Source organism: Fundulus heteroclitus, chromosome 22 (assembly GCF_011125445.2).
Source record: "Fundulus heteroclitus isolate FHET01 chromosome 22, MU-UCD_Fhet_4.1, whole genome shotgun sequence".
NCBI lineage: Eukaryota > Metazoa > Chordata > Actinopteri > Cyprinodontiformes > Fundulidae > Fundulus > Fundulus heteroclitus.
In genome coordinates this window covers 21091166-21111665 of record NC_046382.1, presented here as the reverse complement: position 1 = coordinate 21111665, position 20500 = coordinate 21091166, and the positions used below count along the sequence as shown (strand labels likewise).

The 20500-nt window shown below is 40.2% G+C and overlaps 1 protein-coding gene across 2 annotated transcripts; it reads right to left on the bottom strand.

Moving 5' to 3' along the window:
* Positions 1-204: 204 nt before the first annotated feature.
* arhgap22 (Rho GTPase activating protein 22) lies at positions 205-19663 on the bottom strand. 2 transcript variants are annotated; one of them, XM_036126355.1, is made up of 10 exons: positions 19561-19663; positions 10959-11155; positions 9489-9576; positions 7163-7291; positions 6837-7047; positions 6617-6749; positions 6453-6526; positions 3572-3693; positions 2172-3138; positions 205-2080 (listed from the first exon to the last, which is right to left on the bottom strand). In XM_036126355.1, exons 1-10 carry the CDS (start codon positions 19655-19657, stop codon positions 1861-1863), a joined length of 2238 nt encoding a protein of 745 aa, XP_035982248.1. In that variant the 5' UTR covers positions 19658-19663; the 3' UTR covers positions 205-1860. The 2 variants fall into 2 exon arrangements, with proteins under 2 accessions (XP_035982248.1, XP_012736068.2); XM_012880614.3 differs by lacking the exon at positions 19561-19663 and adding an exon at positions 15907-16388.
* Between the last annotated feature and the right edge of the window lie 837 nt (positions 19664-20500).

Below are 20500 nucleotides of genomic sequence, written 5' to 3'. Positions count from 1 at the left end.
TGATGTTACATATAAATTAGTCACATTTATATGTATCCTGTAAGACTCAAAGTGTCAAATACAATATTTAATTTAAGTGTCCTTACTCAGTTCAGTGGTTCTCAGATCCACCTCACTTCCATCGCTACCTTCACACCATCAGTCAGTCACATGTTCACTTTCAAAAACACAATCTGTCACAAATCAGTAAAATAAAATGCAAAGTAGATGTTTTCCATGATTTATTTCAAGCTAGAAGATATCTAGTATATGTAATTTACATCAGACTTAAAGATAATCATATGAACTTAGTTTTATGTAGTATGATTTATGAATTAGTGTAGTCATAAATCTGCCTGTACATTTTACTTTAGATGTGTGTTTTCTTAGGATCAGAAACCGGTTCTTTTCCAACCTGCCATGGTGGCTATGTGTTTTTTGATGGCTCAGATTCTCAATAGCTCCAGCTATTAACCCTTTAGTATCATCTCAGCTGAATGCACTTTGTAGATCACCAAAATTGTCCCAAGTCGTCTTATTTTACATCACAAGTCTTGCACTTCCTTTGTTATGGTTTTACCCTCATTTGGGTGCATCTCAATAAATTAGATTGTCTTTGAAAATTTTATTTGAGTCATTTATTTCAAAAAGTGAAACCCCTATGGAGATTCATTACACATATATGTGACTTAGTTCAAGTGTTTGTTAGTTTTAATGATTGCCTACAGCTAATGAAAACCTACATTTTACATAAGATATATATTTTTAAAGGATTTCCATACAAAAGTGGCCATATTTTTCACATGATGTTGAAGACTGTTGACAGTAATACAGCAGGCTTTCATTAACCTTCTACATCCAGAGAGTGTGCCACAAAATGTCATTGCTAAAGAAGATGGTTGTCCACAGAGTGTCAAATCTTGGCTCATCAACAGAATGTTCAGAGGATGGAAAAAGTGCAGGGCAAAAGAGGTATAAAAAATAAACCAATAAACCTTAGTCTTGAGCAGTAATAATTCATGCATGATGATCCCTGGTAGTATATTGAGTCCATATATTCTACATGAATAAATGTAGCTCTTTAATATATTAAAAATCTTGTCGGTCAATTTTCTGCGAAGGTGAATTTTGGATTTTATTAGCTAACAGAAATAAATACTTGAAATACTCTGTACATCTGTCACCATAATAAATATATATATATATATATATATATATATATATATATATATATATATATATATATATATATATATATAACTTTTTGAAAGCAATTACAGAAAGACATTTTTGAAGATATTCTAATTAATTGAGATGCACATACAGAGAGCTAGAACAGTCCTACACAGCTTCTCTCACCATTTGTTTAGGTACATTTTTAAGAACGATGATGGTATTCAGTACCTCTCAGATGGTGCAGACGTCTCCGTAGGGTTTGGCCAAGCAACATCAACAAAGTTATCCTCACATGCTGCGGTTTTGGAAGGTTATGTGAAGTTTGGCCTCTAAATCAGACGTTCCCCAACTAAAACTGCTACTTATAAAGTCTCACATTTTTATAATATCTGTCAAGAACAAACAGGACTTTAAAATCGTATAGATGGAAATGCTACAACACTTTTGGATTCCTTGTCATTAAGGGAGAAATTTAAAATGTATTCTTGTGATAGATTTTATGGAATGACAAACTAAGATCTTGGTCCAGAGGAGTTCTTGGTTGGCACCAGTACTGGTCAGCATAGGCACAGGACAGCTACATTGAAGTGGAAATATGGCTATCTTTGTTGCACAAGAGGTATGTTTTCTAAAAAGCTTTAGGACCGGTTGGTTCACCCAGTGACCGAGTGCCTGCAAGACCAGATAAAGGCAGTTTGGTCAGTTCTAATTGGCCCTTGTTGCTCCTGTTGTTAGATCGCCAAGCGTCTTGAAGAATTCCTCCATTTCCTTCTGGAGAAGAATGTTTCGATTTTCTGCATCCTGATGTGCCCGCTCTGAATTCCTGAGTCGAATCTCCAACATGTGAAACTTCTTCTTCTCCTGGTCCAGCTCCTCCTCGAGGCGGCTTACTTGGCACTGGTATTTCAAACAGGATTCCTCCAGCCTCAAAAGGAGAGAGGAAGATGTTACATGTTACTAATCATGCTGTTCGAATTGGCTATTTAAGTAAGAAAATATGGATTGATTAGTCTTACTTGCGAATCCGGGTTTTGTAGTTTAACTTTTGTTTTTTCAGCTCCTGCTTCAGTTGGGTCAGCTCGTTTGTGATTTCTTCACTTGTTCCGTCAATATCTTTATCATTTGTTCCATTTACCACCTCTGTGGTTCTCTCCTCATCTTGTTCTAACTTTGTTGCCTTGTCGCTGCCTTCTGTGTCTGACAACGAGATCTCAAATGGTGTCCAGATAGATGAAGTTTCAGCAGGTAGACTTAGGCTGGAGGGAGCGACATTGTCATAGGCAGAGAGTCTGTGGGATTTGTGGAGGACTCTGTGAGACTGGGAGCTTTGAGGGGATTCTAGGTCATAGTCTCTCTGTGTGTCCTTGAGCAGAAGAGTGGTTTCTTTAAGAGATTGGGTGGAATCCTTTAGAGACAGTGTAGAGTCTTTCACTCTTTCACCTGATGAGGTCGTGCGTCTGTGCGCTCGGAGGGACGACAGGCCATTCATCAGCCAGTGGCTTCCACCAGATGCTGACACATCCCCTGCTGAGCCTCCCATTTTCCCCTTCGCCCCTCCAGAGGCTGCATTGCCCTTGAAGGAGCACCTCCATGACGGTAGAGCTTTGGCCTGTTTGCTGGGACTTACAGCGACTTCACTTTCTCCTTCGGTTTTGATGTTGGCTTTTTCATCTAATTTGTTCATGTCATTGCTCTTAATCTGGATTTTCTCAACCTTCTCAGATGCAACAGAATTTGAGGCAGTCAACTCACTGTCCATCGAAGCAGTGCAAGGTGTGTGGTTTTCTTTGGGGTTTGAAGAGTTCGTACTTGTTGTGGGATTTTGCGGTTCAGTATCTTCTTGTGAAACCCATTCTACTTTGGATCGTTTAAACTCCTGTTGGGGTGGAAGAGATTTGATCTCAGTTCGGGCGTCCTCATTTGGGTAAAGTCGAGAGTGTTCACTAATCAGAACAGTCATCAAGTGCTGCACCTGGGAACTTCCTAGTTACAATTTAAGAAAAAAAAAACACAAATACTTGAGACATCTGGTGGGGATTAAATGGAAAATGTAAGAAGGTACAAATAAACTTTCACATATCAGGCATTACATTATGACCACCTTCCTACTAATGTATTAGTTAACCCTTTTGCTGCATAAACAGCTCTGACACATCAAGGTATGGACTCCATTGGACCCCTGGAGACGTGTCTCACAACAAGATGATAGCAGCAGATCTTTAAAGTCCTGTAGCCTACAAAAAAAAACTATCTACAGAGGCAACACCTTCAAATCTGTTGCCTCTATGGATAGTTTTTTTTCTTTTTGTCCAGGACATCCACAAATGCTTGACTGGACTGAGATTTAAGATAATCATGCGACCTGTCCGTGGTCTTAATGTTATGCCTGTTTGGAGTATGCTAAATAATCTCCAACCTTCCATCATCGTAACTGGATCCTCCACTCTTGGACGAAGAATATTAGGTCCAAAAACTGTGGCCAGGTTCTGAACGCTCATCTTATTGTCATTGGACTGCAACTGAACCTCATCCAGAAACCTGAGAAGAACACCCCAAAAACACAAGAAAATAGCATTAGTAACTTTTTTGCTAACATGTAACTGTTCGCCAGCATACTGAAACTGCTTATTAGCTAACTACAGCATTTCAGCTATTGATCAAAATAGGCGGAGGTCACTACTGGTGAAGTTGTTCCAGCAGCATATGTTTGAAACACAGTCTTACACTGTAGGTTGTAATAGCTAAAGGCTGGATATGTAGTCTGCTGAAATACGGGAAATTATTTTGGTTTTCTCAATCTGAAACTAAGAATGTTGTCACATGTTTGGTTTCAGTTCTGAAAATATCGCACCAAGTTTTACATTCCTAGGGGAATATTTTGATTTACAGGCTGCTGTTGGATGCTGCTGGTAACAATCAAGTTACTTTTCTTCTGGCTTTTCCCTTTCAGGGGTCAGCACATTGAGTCATCTGTCTCCATCTAACCCTACATCTTCTTTTATCACATAAACTACCTTCATGTCCTCTTTCACGGCATCCATAAATCTAATCTTTGATCTTCATCTAGGTCTCCAGCCTGGCAGCTCCAGCTTCAGCATCTTTCTACCAATGTGCTCACCAACCCTCCTCTGGCTTCATCTCCAAAACATCTAACATGAGCTCTCCCTCTGATGTGTTAATTTCTCAACACCTTCATCTGTGCTACCTCCAGCTCTCCCTCCTGTCTCTTCCTCAGTGCCACAGTCTCTAGACCACACAACGGTGGTCTCACCACTGTCTTGTATATCTTTTCTTTCATTCTCGCTGATAGTCTACCACACAACGAAACTGGTACTTTTTTCCACCTGTTCCAAAATGCTTTGACATGTTTCTTTACATCTTTTCCACACTTACTGTTGCCCTGGGCTCCTATAAAATCCTCCACTTTTTAAAATCTCTGCTTCCTGTAACTCCATGGCTCCACTTGGTTTCCTCACATTCACAGGTTAGCTGTCTTGCTACAGCTAATCTTCATTCCTATCATTTCCAGGGCAAACCTCCGTCTCTCTAGATTTCCCTCCACCTGTTCCCCGCCCTCACCACAGATCACAGTGTCATCTGCAAATATCATAGTCATCTTCCAACCTGCCTGTCACCACAACAAACAATCTCTGCCTCCCTTACTCGCCAACCTGTATAAATACTTCTTTCCCCCTAACTGTCCAACCTGTTATACTAGTTGGTGTATACCCTTTGTTTGGCCTTAGCTACCTCTGCCTTTACTATACGCCACATCTCTTTGAACTCCTGGCGACTTCACCCTGTGTTCCCGCCTCTTCTGGTGGAATGTATTCACGACAGCAATTTCCATCCTCTTTGCAAAATCTATTGACATCTGCCCTTCTGCATTCCTGTGTTCCCAGCTCTAATGTGTCCAATGAAATCTGCACCAATCACCACTCTCTCATCTCTGGGTATATTCTGCATCACATCATCTAACTCACTCCAGAATTGTTTCTTTTTCATCTAACTCTCATCCAACCTGTGAGACATAACCATTAACAACACTGAACATCACACCCTCAGGTTCTAGCTTCAGACGTCTCGTACTATCTGACAATCTTTTCACCTGAAATTTTGAACCATTTCTCTTTCCATCCACACTATGGTAGAATAGCTTGAACCCTGCTCTCAAGCTTCTAGCTCTGCTACCTTTCCACTTGGTCACTTAAACACACAGTATTTCTACCTTCCTCCTCTGCATCATGTCAGCCAACTCTAGCTTTTCTTGTCACAGTCCCAGCATTCAAAGTCCCTACTCTCAGTCCTAGACTCTTGCCTTTCCTCTTCTCTCTCTCTCTGACATGTTCTTACTCTTTAAAAACTCTTCTTCTTTGCTGACCAAAGGTAGACCAATTTCCACGGGTACCGTGTTGGTCACCAGTGTCCAGTCCAGTTTCTGGGCTAGACACGTCACCCGCTTTGCCTGTTGGCGGTGGTCAAAAGGCGCGGTGGTGCTGATGTATGGCAGCCTCACTTCTGTTAGCTTGCCCCAGGGCAGCTGTGGCTACAAAAATGTCGCTCACCACTGTCAATGTTTGAATGTGTGAATGACTGAATGTAGTGAAAAGCGCTTTAGAGTCCTCTAGACTTGGTCAAGCGCTATACAAGTGCGTGCCTTTTATATTACCTCAATTCAGTATACTGGATAGTGTTTGGCAAGGATAGCTGGCGTGCTAATGTTGCCATTTTAACTAACAATACCATTTGTAGCTAATATTTGAATGTCAGTTTCTGTTACCACGGAAGGTGATAGTAGTAATTAGCTGCTGTTGGCTAAGATGTTTTTAGTTGCTTCTTAATTTGATACTAGCAAAAGACAAAATGTGAGTAAAATATGTTTTACAGTATATTAGATCTTGTATGCCAGTATGTTTGCATGTTTTAAAATATAGTTTCTAGATTACCAATGTGTCTTTAAAACCTAAAAGTTATGCATTTTGAACTCAACTTGGCAAAAAAAGCTTTATTATTATTGTGCTGGGAATTATGCAAAAAGTGGCAGCCAGTCTCAAAATTCCTTCAGAAATGTTTCTTGTTTTTGAACAGTAACACTAAAGCTAAATAACATGCTGAGAGCATGTTATTTATGATGATTCAGAAGAGCAGACGTCATCCATTAAGTGACGTCTTTCCCTGATGACAGCAGTGTCGGTGTGAATGAATGCCATTTCCGAATCCTTAATCACAAGATGGCAACTAATGAAAACTGTTCCACTCAGAGAAAAGCCCGTGACTGATAAATAAAGCAAACTTACTTGCAGATGTATTTCAAGAGGTTGTAGTTGACCTGAGGAAGGGATTTCACCTGTTTGCTTAGTTCTATGATGGCCTTAAACAAAAACACAACAAAATGACGTGCTCATTTCAAAGACAAGACTATGAAGCAATAAGACCAAAGGAGTCCAAACGAGAATCGTACCATTTCTTTATCCTTGGTAAGAATCTGAGCGCAGGAGAGAAACTGGGTGTATTTGGAGAAAGGGATTATAGGCTCTGGCAGCTCTCGTATGTACAGCTTTAGCAGTGATGCCACTGTGTGGACGTCAGTGGAACTGTTGGAGCAGAAGATTCAGCAATATAAAATAGTAACCCACATATATAATGGCATATACATAAAATGCTCCCCGCTGCTGTCTCACCTGTCAAACACAGGCTTTTCGCCACGGTCAAAGGCATCCCGCAGTTCTCGAACGTGATTGGTTTGCCCAGGTGCTCTAAAAAGACCCTCCTCCTTGAGTCCCTGTTCACGTATGAAGCTGGCACACAGTTCAACCAGAAGAGGGACCTCTCGCTGAGGGCCACACTGTGCCTCGTATGACATTGTTGCCTGTAGGTGCTGTCCGAATACACCTGCAGCCACACACCGCAGCAAATGTGAGCTAATAGGTAAGTATTTTCTAATATGTGTATTCAAAAGGAGTGTTCTTTAAAGCATGAAAAGAAATGTGTGTTGGTGTGATCTCACCTCCACCAAGCGGGGCCCAGATAGCTCTACGTATGGCTCTGACCCATTCCTCCATGTCACTCTGTGAGTTAGCCATTAGTAGTAATGATTCATGACTTATGTTACTTCGATCCTTTTCTCCGGTTCCCCCTGAAAACACAGATTATGGTATACAAGAAAACATAAAAGGAGACTTCCTTGCGAGAGCTTTAATACCCTTTGAACTGTTTAAACTTTTTTTTTAACAAACAAAAATCTGACAAGTGTAGTGTGCTTTTCCATTTAGCCCCATCCATGTTGACATTCCTAAATAAAATGTATTGCAACCAACTGCCTTAGAAGTCATCAAAGTGTGTGTAATGCAGTCTGAGATCTGTGACGTCCTCAGGGGTTTGCTAGAGAACAATGGTGAAAAATAAAGCGTGCCAGTCTCAAGTCCTTTACAAACCCCTAATAGGTTTTCTTCTAGGAATGCACTGTTTTTACCTCCATCCATCCTCCCATCAACTCTGACCAGCTTCCCTGTCCCTGCTGAGGAAAAAAAAAAAGAAATACCCACAGCATGATGCTTCTACCGCCATGTATCACTGGGCGGATAGGGTGTTCAGGCTGATACGCACTGTTAGTTTTCCAGGTTATCGTTTTGCATTTAGGGCAACAGGTACAGTGTTGACACCATATTTCTAAGGAGGTCCCCATACAGCTTCTGTCAAAATAGAAATGGGACTTCTTATAGCTCTCTTGGCACTATTTCATGAAGGCCAGATTTATTAAGTGTGTAACTAATAGTTATTTCATAGGATCCTTCCCACCTGAGTCTTGATTCTCTGAAGTTCCTACCATCCATTTTTTAGATGATAGAGAGTGAACAGTGTTCTTTGTGATGCCTTAAAGATCGGCATATAGTTTTAAAACATAACCCTGTTCTTTCACATCTTTATTCCTGACCTGTCTGGAGCAGAGGTTCTTCTTGCAGGACACTGTCCATTAACAGGCGATCATAGCTACAACAAAGTGGTTTTTAGATCAAAGCATTTTCAGTGGAAATCGCCTGGATCTAAATCCTAATGAATTATTTGGCAAGGCTTGAAAACAAATGTTTAGAACCACTGGCTATCCAGTCTGACAGAGCTTGAACTATTTTGCAAAAAAACTATCAGTTTCTAAATCAGCAAAGCTGGTGGAGACCCTAACCAAAAAAAGGTGCTATATTTGTTGTGAAAGACGTTAACAAGTAGTTAGTGTTTACTATAAATATCAGTACCAGTCTTTTCAACAACCTTATTAAACCAAGCACCCCTGTAAAGTACAAAGCACGGGCATGAGCTCCGATTTTCCTTCTTCAAAGTTCAGTCAGCATGAGACCACCCTGTTTGACATTTTGGTTTGACATTTGCTTTATTTCACCACAGCTTTGACTTCCGTTAATGTGACTACGCAGATATAAAATAATAACAATTTTGGGGTAAAAGAACATGCATTTTGCCTTTTAACATAGCAGTTCAACACATGCTATTGGAGAGTTTTACAAATGCTTATCTGCACTTATTGTTACGCTCCGCATGGTGGTGCATAGCATGTTATGTAGGACAACCAACCTAGAAAGGGTAGTGTTCCCTGGAGACAGCAGCAGCAACTGCACCATGCTTCTCACTCACTTTTTTCTGTCCTTTGTTTTTTCACTCTAGTATTTTACTAACAAATTGTATCCGTGGGGTGAACGTTGACTGCAGTTCCTATATGGAAATTGGAGAGTAATTTGCATACATAAACCTGCCTCTTACAAATTGTTTTCTGGGTACATTGTGCTTTTGTCTGTGTTTTACTAAGGTCCCGCTGATTAGAAAATGAGCTCATCGTTTCATTTCTGCTGGTCTAATCATCTTTGAGAGATCTGCATTCTGGAGATGAAACAAATGAACATCTGCCCTTGATTCCCGTGCATCTGTGAAGCAATCTGAACCCTGCAGCTCAATTAAAGCTTAGCAAAAAAGGCAGTGAGATAAAGATGCAGATGTTGTTTTGCATAAGGTTAAAGACACACTACACATTTCAGCATCATTGGTAAGAACAGCAACACCCTAAACAAAATAAATGTACATTTACTCTCTTCATACTGAATATGGAATTTTGATGTAATATTTAAGAAATAAAATCTAAATAACATACACATAAAATCTTGCAACAAATATCTCCATTTTCATGAAAACAAAAAGTGTACTAAACAATCATTCCTACCCAGAAAAAAAATATTGTTGGTATTCAGCAGAGAAATGCTTATCAGTATCCCTTGAACAGGGATTAATGTACAACCTTACACAACAGAGATGGTACCCTTCCAACTCACCTGGAACAATTTCAAAAAGATGGCGACCGGGCTCATCCTGATTGGCTGAGACCTCATTGACTTGACTACCCTGAAGAGGAATGCAGCCCTGTAGGAGAAAGGAAGGAGCTGTGAGATGGAGTGAAAAAAAAGGAGTTCATGTTAAACATTGTGGAGTAGTGAGTACACAAGACTCTGGGCAACGGTCCAAAAGAGAGAGGTAATTGTGATTAAAGCAAGAGTGACTCAGGGGAACTTCTCTTCATCTACTTATCCCTGGGCTGGTTCTGGATGTAATGTCATTTCTGATCCACAGAGGGTTAAAAGTCAGCTTCTTAAGTCAGAACGACAGGGCAATTGCTCATGGCACTATAAGTGCACAAGTCTTGAGGTAATAACAAAACATAGTTTTAAATCAACATTTTAGATCAATACTAAGCAGTAAGGGCTGCACAGTGGCGCAATGGGTAGCACTGCTGCCTTGCAGCAAGAAGGTCTTGGGTCTTTCTGCATGGAGTTTGCATGTTCTCCCTGTGCTCTCTAAACTGTCCTTAGGTGTGAGTGTGTGTGTGAATTGTTGTTTGTCTCTGTGTTGCCCTGCGACAGACTGGTGACCTGTCCAGGTTGTACACTATCTCTTGCATATTAAATGCTGGAGATAGGCACCAGCAACCCCCTTGCGACCCCTAACATGGATAAAGCGTGACGGAAAATGGACGGATGGATGGACTAAGCAGTAAAACCTGTACTTGATAAACATGTACACTCTTGAACTAACCCTTTTCTGTAGCACCTTTTAAATCAATTTCAGCATCCAGGCTTCTTTCCTAGGAGTCTATCAGCATGCTGCTTTTTGGCTTGACAGTATTCACCCACTCGCACACATCTTCGATGATGTTTAGGTGTGAACTAATCCATACCAGAAATGCAATTTCTAAATGCTTGCACTCAGTTATAGGTTGAAAAACTGAAATTCCTCTTAATCTGCACATTTCTTGCATAAACCTGAAGGGTTTGTGTCAAAACTTGTCCTACTTTTTAAAGTTAATTTCTTTCTTTTTGGGATGGTGGAAATGGGCCTTGTTTTCTTCGGGGGGTTGACATTGATTTTGGGGTCAGAGCTCTCTCATGGATGCAAATTTTTGTCCTGTCACTTCCTTATTGTGGAATCATAAACCCAGAAAGTTCTGGACTCCAGGGTCCGAACGGCGTAGACATGTCTTGTGTTTCTTTTGAGATTTTTTAGCCAACTTCTGAGAGGTTAGCAACTAATTAATGTATTCCTCATGTCCATCAAAAATTAGAGCTGCGTGTGGCTAAAGAAACTTAACCAAGAAACACATATTATTCATAATTTACCACAAGTCATTTCCCCAGTATTTTCTGGTAATTGATTATTTCTAGCTACACAAAATGCCTTTTTTAATAGTGGTGAGCACCATTGTTGTGTCCAATGTATGCAGAGTTTTTCTTGCTGCTTGGTGCCATCACCTGTGCCTTGCTTTCATCCTGATCTTTGTAGAAATACAGAGCTTCAGACCTCAGGACGAACCATCGCAACTGCCAGTTTTTCATGATACTCCTCTGCCTCTTCAGCCATCCAGCCTTCAGGGGTTTCTCTTGATCCTGAGGAGAGCAAGGCCTGGAGAGTCGAGACAATTCTCCAAGCACCATGCTCTTGGATCGTGCTGCATGGACACAGACAGTGAGGTAAAGTGAGGAAGAGATAACCTGCTAGATTGAGATAAGAAAAAAAAGATAAGAAGATACAATTCCCGGCAGAAGTTTTCATCCCATTTCAACTTTTCCACATTCTTTTCACAATAAAACCCCAAACTTTAATGCCTTTTATTGGGGAATTTATCACGTAAACCAACACTGAGTGGTGAAAAACTGAAATGGGTAGAAACGTTTTTTTTTACAAATAAAATCACGACCAAAATCCTACATTTGTCACAACACCAAATAGCGCAGTTTAAACTGAAATCCAGGCTTTCCATCTTCTGTGCTTTTCTTTGTTTGCTTCAAACACTGATAAAAGAAGATGCAGTTCCACCACTGCAGACAGGACCCCTCTGCTTTGGATCATATTACGCTTTGCATGCCACAGAGTAATTAGAAGTATGGATTATATATTAGCATCTATATGCCAAAGATATAGAACAAAAAACAGGAGCAGTGTAATAATCTCCAGGGAGTCATGGGGAGAGAGAAGCAGAATGCAGTGGGAGCGCAGAGGAGGAGGGAATCAATGGCATCTTTTTTTCCTTTTAATTGCATCCAGCATTCTGCTGAGGACAGCAGGGAAGGTATCTGTTAGAGCTGGGCCGAAATCTCCCTTTCCATTTCTCCCTCCTGTCTCCTCCACTCTCGCTTATCAGTTCTGTGTTCGGACTTTTATTTCTCCCCTCTCTGGACGTCCTTTCTTTGCAGTGTCATAAAGGCTGAGAGGAGAAGAGACTGTAAAGGAGTCATTAGCAAAACTGTACGCTGACAGCAGAAGCAGGCGGAGCAGGATCTATATTTATAGCAGACACGGCCACCTCTTGGACATCTTCATTAAAGGGGGAACTGAGTTCAAGCTGAAGAGCTGGTTCAAACGGCAACGTTTTGAGCAAAAACTATACTCAAATTCAATCGCTACAGTTTGAAGCATTAATTAAAAAAAGTGTATGTAACGAACCTGGCAAAATATTTCAGAGATTTTGTCATGTACCAGCCTCAAAACATTGGGATTTTATAATAAACCAACACAAGTGGTGTGCGTGATTGCAAAGTAGAGTAAAAGTGAGACCCAATTTTAAACATTTCTTAAAAATATAAATCTAGAAAGCGTGGGATGCATTTGTGTCCAACCTCCAATCACTGAATGCTTTTCAGAATATGCACATTTTGCTGCAATTACAGCCGGGTGTTCTTTGGAGTATGCATCTACATACTTTCTGTAATTTCGTTCTGTACGCACTGTACGCACTGTACGCACTTTGTGCATACAAAATGACAATAAAGATATCTATCTATCTATCTATCTATCTATCTATCTATCTATCTATCTATCTATCTATCTATCTATCTATCTATCTATCTATCTATCTATCTATCTATCTATCTATCTATCTATCTATCTATCTATCTATCTATCATCTAAAGCGTAACATTTTTCCCCCCATTGTTGAATAGCAAGTGTCTTTGAACATCGAATAGCAGGTTTTGGAAAAAAGCATCCTATTAAAACTCTATCTGTAGCAGTGGACATTGACTGAGCCATTTTAACACATTAAACCATTGCTCTGTAGCTCTGTCTGTAGCTCTCCCATTTATCTCACAATAAATGGTAGATGTTTGATAGCAAACATTCATGACATAACCACATAAAATGATAAAACATTAAACAATCAAGCTTATTAGAAGCATGTTGAAAGAAAAACAATCTTTGGCTGCTTTTAAAATGTTTTACAGTATCAAGGCAATGGATTGCACAAATTTTGGGAGTTGCTTGTTGAAAACATCTGTCTCCCCTAGTCTTAAAATGAGTCTGGAGGACAACTAGAAATCCCTGACCTGATGGTCTTAGACTGGTAAAGAAGAAATGAAGATCTAAAAAGGTCAGAGATTGACAGGGGTTTTAAAACAGGGACAATATTCTTAAATGGATTACAAAATGTAATAGCAAAAAAAACGATTAAACTGAGAGTAATGTGATGCCTCCTTCTCTACTAGTCCTGACATCCACTATCTAGTCAAGGGCGCTGATATAGAAGGTCAAGTTCGCAAACTCAATGTACAGCATGTACATAGCAGATTTTCATCTGCAGATTTTCATCTGCTATGTACAGCAGATGAAAATCTCTAGTGGGATAGCCAAAATATGTGTATTACAGGGAAATAATGACAGTAAAATGGTATTATTGGCATTTATTCAACATGGTTAATGGTCCTAACATGGTCCTAAACTTTTAGAATGTATTTACTATGAATAATTGTTATTGATTGTTATAATTTGTTCCTTGAACAGCCTATAGATTGGACCATAAATGGTTCTCCGACCGTTTGCTTAAAATGAGTCTTTAAGTAGGTAAAAGCAACTTTAGACTGATTATCATGCATCTACAGTTATACTCAATAAATTTGAATATCACTGAAAAGTTCCTTTATTTCAGTGACTTAATTCATTAAGTGAAACATATTATATATATATTATTTACACACAGGCTGATGCTGTCAAGGCTTTATTTCTGTTAGCTATCATCATTTTCCATTTACAGGTAATACACATTTAGGATTGGACTTACATCAGACCAATAGAAACCTTTTTAATACAGATAAGTTGCCATAATGAAAAGTATGTTAAATACCTACCTGAAAGGTACTTTTAGTCTGACAAATGGGCCTTGTTTTGTATATGACTGCACAGCATTTTATTATTTTATCAGGTTATGTTGTGAAAATAACCCAGTTGTCCACATGCTACAGGAGCCCATATCAGCTCTGCGAATAATATCCTCTTCAGGCAGCTTTTCACTCTTTAACTTCCTGGGGTTTGAGCCTGATATGTAAGCCTTAGACAGCACATCCCGTTCAGTGATGCTGTTTGAATTTAGTCAGAGGAGAGAAGAGCTGGAAATCTAATCAAAGCAGAATATCATTACAATAAATGGGAGATGGCAAGCCAGAAAACGTTGCCAGAAAAATCAAGTGGCTACTGCACCAGCTATCTGAAGGAGAAAGGAGAGGCATTTCTCTTCCCCACCAGCCTTTATGATTTTGTCTTTGGTATCGAGTAAAACAGCATCCTAAGAATCGCACAATTTAGATTAATTCAGGGGTGTCACTTTTTTCTATTTAAAAATGTACAAGATAATCGACTAGTGACGGGAATTGGATGACTTTCAGCTTGTCTGGCCTTCAGCTGTGGCGAGCCAGACAGAAAAATAAAAAAATGAAACATTTATTTTGCAATTCTACAACCGGTTTACACACCACAGCAAAGCATTACAAACCACAACACTTCAGTGTGGATGCCGTTACAGAAGGAAGAAAACTCAAAGTTGGGTGTAAAAATAAAGCCAGAGGAAGCACCAAAATAGTAAGAATGTATGTGAAAAAGAAACGATGCTTTGCTAAGTGAAACTGGCTGTGGTTCACACTGCTACAGTGGAGACATAAACTCCAGCGGTCATGTCTGTGTTTCGTAATTTTGTACTTTTTGAAGCCGCTATTTGCTAATCTTTCTGACTTTTTTGGATATGAAAATGAGCAATCTACCATGGATCTGGCTTCAGCATAGAACAGAAAGCCCCTCCAAGACTATAACAAATGTCATGTCCATCGTTTGGTTTTTTAAAATCTAATAATAAATCCCTGTTTTACAGTCATTGCTCTCTTATACACAAGGTGTGATGCTGCATTTTCTGCTAAGCACATGAAAATGCACAAAAATGCTGTTTTCTCCTTATAGCGTACATATAGACTTCATATTCCACAAAATGCAATTTCATTGCTTCACATTCATACCCACCTTAAACACAGTTTTAGATTCACTAACATGCAAATATAAATCGGTATTGGCGCCGGTTTCCAATCTGTCCATCTCTTTGTGAATTTCTTTAATGATTTTCATTTTTAGCCAATTGAAAAGTGAAGAGAAGCATTTTGATTGGGAAAACGGCAGGTAAAAGGGGCAACAGCTCCATGCCACCCCACCTAAAGCAGCATGTGTGAGTGACCCAGGAACCACCTGCTGTGAGGACCACAGCAAGTACTCCCACTCTGCTTCATCAGAACCTCCGAGGCAGAAGCTGTTCCTCTGAGTTACAGCTTCTATCTTCATCTTTGCGCCTTTCCACCGGCTTGCATATCCCATGTGCTGGCACACATGGATTTTACTCCGCATTACAGGAACTACGTTTGACAGTCAGCTGTTGTATTTTAGAGGAAGAAGAGAGTCAAGAGAAGCTCCGATCTAGAATTTGTCACCTGCCAAGAGCGGCAGCCAACCAGCTGGGATACACCCTGAAAATAACAGAGGATGTGCAGGGCATTGTTGGGAGGGGGGCTGAACAATCTCTCCAGCAGCCATGTTTACTACAACCCATGTCCAGCAGAATTAAATTTGTTGGGTATTAATTGAATCAATTGTGGGAGACATGACAGATTACACCCACCCTGTAGTAGAGCACGTTTACTCTCACTGAATACGGGGGGAAACTTAACAATCGAGCACTTTGGATCGCAAAATGAAACAAAACTCTGTGAATTACAGTTTACAATGGCAACCAAACCGGCATAGTGTGCAGATTTAACTCTAGCATTGGAATCAATGCCTTCAGTGAAAGCACCGATGGCCGATAGTAGAAAGACAGTGTAACAGATGGAGCTTTGCAGAGAGAGGAAGAGATGGGGGAAAATGATGGAAAAAAGGAGGAGGGATTGTGCTTACCCCGGCGTGCCTGTTTTATCTTGGGGCTCAGCATGGTTACCGTTGCTGTGCTGCTCCCTCTCACAGAGACATGACTGCATCCCCCTGTTCACACACTAACCCTTGTGCACAAGCACACTTAGCGCCTCTCGCAGCTGCCTCACCCTGTTACTCCTCATCCTCTCCCAGCATCTCCCTCTGATTTCATACTGACACACGCACACACTTGCAGCCACTTAAGCGTGCACTCTTCTATTCCTCCTCTCTTCTCGTCTCTCCGATTCCCCGTCTCCGTCCAGCTGCCCTGATGTGCTGTTGTTCTCTCATACCTAAAGCCCAACCCACTCCCTCTCCTTTCTCTCCCTATCTGTTTCTCCGCCTTTTGCCGCACACTTGCAGTGTCATTTTCTCACCTTCTTCTATAGATGTCTGACTGTGTGTCCTGGGTCTTGTCACCTATTTCTTAATATCGCTGCACAGTCTTCTTCACAGCCCCCACCCACCTAAGGAGTCCATGGAGATTTGCCTGACGCAAAGCCTCAGATCAATACGTTTGTATTAATGGACAGTGTACTCAACAGTAAATGTTGCAGAGCCAGCAGAGATGGGATTACATTGTCCACATTGACCACTTTAGGTTCACTTTAGGTTCTTCAGCTCACTCTATGGGGTCACATTGTGTGTTCAGGGCAAAAAGTGTACATATAGTCCCTCCAGAGAGTTCTGAGTCTGATCTGGGATCTCCTCCCGGTTGGACATGCCCATAAAACCTCCAAACGGTGGTGCCAAGGAGTCGTTCTAATCAGATTCTCTAACCACCTCAACTGATTTTGTGGTAGTGGCTTGTGTGAAAATCTGAAGGGCAAATTTATTAACAGGGAACCCTTGAAAATTGGAGCACACCTTCCAATTCCCTGCCTCAAAGGATTCTGGTGAAATCACCTTTTCATTCATCAATTTTATATACCTGCTTGATCCTTGCTGGTTCACAGGAAAGGCTGACCGTTACCATCAGTCAGTGAATGAGAGGCGAGGCATACTTCAGACAGACGGTTATACCATCAAAGAAGCAACACAGAGACAGATGAGACAAACATTCACACTTATACTTAAAGCTATAGTTGGTAATTCGGTACAGAAACACTTTTTGTAATACTGGGTAAAATCGTCCTTCCATCCTGAATGTAGTCAATTCAATATGTATTCACAAAAAGGAGGTTCAAAAATGTATTCTGTGGGAACAGCAGGCCTGTAAAAAATCTAACCAATCACTGCCATTCGGTCTGAAGGTCAGGAATTTGTTAGAGTTTTGGTCCTGCTCTCATCCCCCTCTGTCCCTCATATTCTGGGTTATCACCTTATCTATTGTTTGTCCCACATGCCAATCATTCTGACGTGCTGACGTAATACCAGTGTCTGTGCTCGTTCCTTGTTAGTTTCTGCTTGCTGGCTCTGCATGCGCACTTCTAGTGGTTATATGTCTGGTTAGCTTAGCGGTTAGCTTTGGTGTTAGCTGTTTGTAGACCAGAGTGGATTGGAGAGATTTTTTATATATATTTTTTTTTACGAGACCACTCTGATTTGCAGAAGAGCAGGTAAGACGGTCTTGCAAATGTGCAGTTATTCAAAAAGGGTCTTGGGGAAACTTCCAGAAAAATCACTGACTCCACCTTTAAGGAGAATCTCCAACTAATCTAGTATGCATGTACTTGGTCTGTGGGAGAAACCTGGAGAACACAGAGAAAATCCAAGCAAGTGTGGAGAGAACATGTAAACTCCACATAGATAGGCCCTTAATGGGATTTAAAACCAGGTTAGAAACTGTCAATGTGCCTATTCAGCATATCTTAGCAATCAACAGGGCATGCAGTAATGGCCCTGTAGATGCTATTGCAATTATTGCCAGACCACAAGTTTTATTTGGTTAGGAATCGGGATTAATTATTCACCTTATTCCTTTATCCTGTGATGCATTATGAGAATTCTGTTGACAACATTCAGACCAGCATTAGTATTTGAAAACAGTGGCGGGGCAAGTAGAAATAAAAAAAAAAAAAAACGTGTGTTAACATCGGTGTTAACTCCACTGCTACAGACAACAGTGGACGTAAAAATAAACCCTGTATAGAGATAACGTTTTTTAATGGGTTTAAATCACTGAGAGCACATTAGTTGTATATTTGACTATTTTTAGGTTTTAATTTTCAATTATATGTCAACAGTGTGGTCAGTGGGGGAAGGAAAGGCCATGCATTAATCAACTATTATGAATCATAAAAGAACAAAACTACGTTACTGATCGTCACTCTCTGGTGGTCATGGAAAAAGGATTTTCAAAATAAGGCATTTAGCTAAACTGTAACCAGTTAATTGAAAAATACAGCTTGATACATATGATTAGGGGAAAACATATCACCTTACTGCAGCTACTGCTATCATAGCATAAGGCAACATCCTAAAGTGGCATCATCAGGAAAAGGATGCAAAGTAAAATGTCTCAAGGATGTATACAAAGCCTTAGTAATAGCGCATGCTGTAACTGCAAAGAAAGTTTTAATATTTAGGTTATCAATGCCAGAAACTGTTTTGAATGTGAACTGCTTTGAGAACAGCTTGATTTCTAAAAAAAAAAATGTCAGATTCCCCAAATATCACTGTGACCACTGCTTATTTCAGGTAAGACAGTGACTCCTTAGAAATGTCCCACACATCCCACTCCCAAAAATATGAAACGTGCTTTTAATAGGATGTCCACTTAAACGGAAGACAAATCTGTATAGATAAATACTATGACTGACATGTGGCTAGCTGGTGGTGTGGGATATTGATGAAGAAGGATCCTGAGAAGGGAACCTTGCCTGCCATATAGTAAACAAAACGGTAAACAAAGCAGAGGAGCAGGATTTGGTCATACACATTGTATATCAAAAACCAGTGTTAACACTGGTTTCTAATTAGCTTACTGCAACATTTTGTCAGCCCTGGCTGTTCCTCTGTCTCCCGTTTTGCTTTTCCACCTGTTTTAGATGTTTTACTTGCTTCTGCATACATCAGATTTTACCAATCAAGTCAATAAATGAGTTGATACCTTGATTTTGAAGATGTAATTCAGACAATAAACAGTCCCAGAGCAAGGAGGAAGGTAATATATGAACTGATTAAACTGGCTTTTCCGCAAACATTGTTTCCTTGTTTCTTTCTGTAAAACCTTTGTGTGCTCTGTACAATACTGAAGCCAGGATCCTGACTCATTCAGGCTGAGGTTTCCAGTCTGACCGAAACGGCTACACTTCTCAAACGCGCCGTTTTCTGTGCGGTCGAAGACACAACACTCAGGGGAGCAATGTTCTTGTTTCTTGTCGGGTTGCATTGGATGTGTTAAAATGTATAAATGCTTTTCATCAGGCTGAAACACCAAAATGCAGCACGGAGAAGCTATCACAACAGAATGCTTTCTTCGGCTTCAGCACTTAGTAACTATTAATGATAAGTTATTAATTACACAAATTAAATGAAGGTTGTAGAGATTAGTAGAAGCAGATTAGTAAAAACTATCGTAACGTAATTACTCCAGTTCATTTGAATGTTAGACTTTACAATGTCAGCAAGAAGAAAAGATTACCTCTCCTGGTATAATTGCTTATAAATGCAAATAAACTAAACGCTGACCCTTACCTGCTTGTTGTTTCAGATTTTTACTGAACTGAAGGGTCCTGGATGACTTCATGACACCAGCAGATTGGTACAGTATGTCCTTTTCAGATGGTGCCATTTCTGAAGCCACAACATAAATACACACAAATCCACATTTTCAGGGCCCGAATAATTTCAATCCCCAAATCTTATTTCTCCACCTTATAAACAAGCCCTAAGCCTAAACAAACCAAATGACATTCGCACAGAGAAAGAGGTACTATGGTCGCCATAATTAACACAAATAACACGCGGCTGAGGAATGCTGATGTGAACAGACTCTAGCAGAAGGAAGTAGAGCCAGTCATGCGAGTATTACTTGCCATGTCATTTTGGATTGGCATCCCAGACAATCCTGGTCTTGAGAAAGAGTCTGTGTGCAGCTCAAGATTGCTCACATTTCCCCAGACAGATGCCCTGATTATGGGTATTATTGTTCTTTTTTTTTTTTTAAAGGCAACTAAAAACCCAAATGTGATATGCTCTCCTGTTGACTTCCTGTGCTGACTCATCCACAGAGGAAGTGAGCTGCCTGATGGAGAAGTGAAAACTGATGACTTGAAAGAAAATTACATTATGGGTTTCTCCCACTTATATCATTACTGTACATTTCTCCCGACTCCAGCTGAGCTAAACCCGAAAGCTCTGGCTCCCGATGCTTTATCTATGCAAATCAAAAGGGAGGGTCAGAAACATCTGAAAAGTCTGACCAACCCCCCTTTGTCTCAGACATACACGGCACATACAAATAGATATAATTAAGAAAACATTTTAATGAACAAAATTTCTATAACAAAAAATACATCACCACACATAAAAGAACATACAGTAATTTTACAAATCAAAATTAAAAACAAGTATTTAGGACAAAACTAACTTGGTACAAACCATGAGTAGTATTGAAATGGGAAGACACATATAG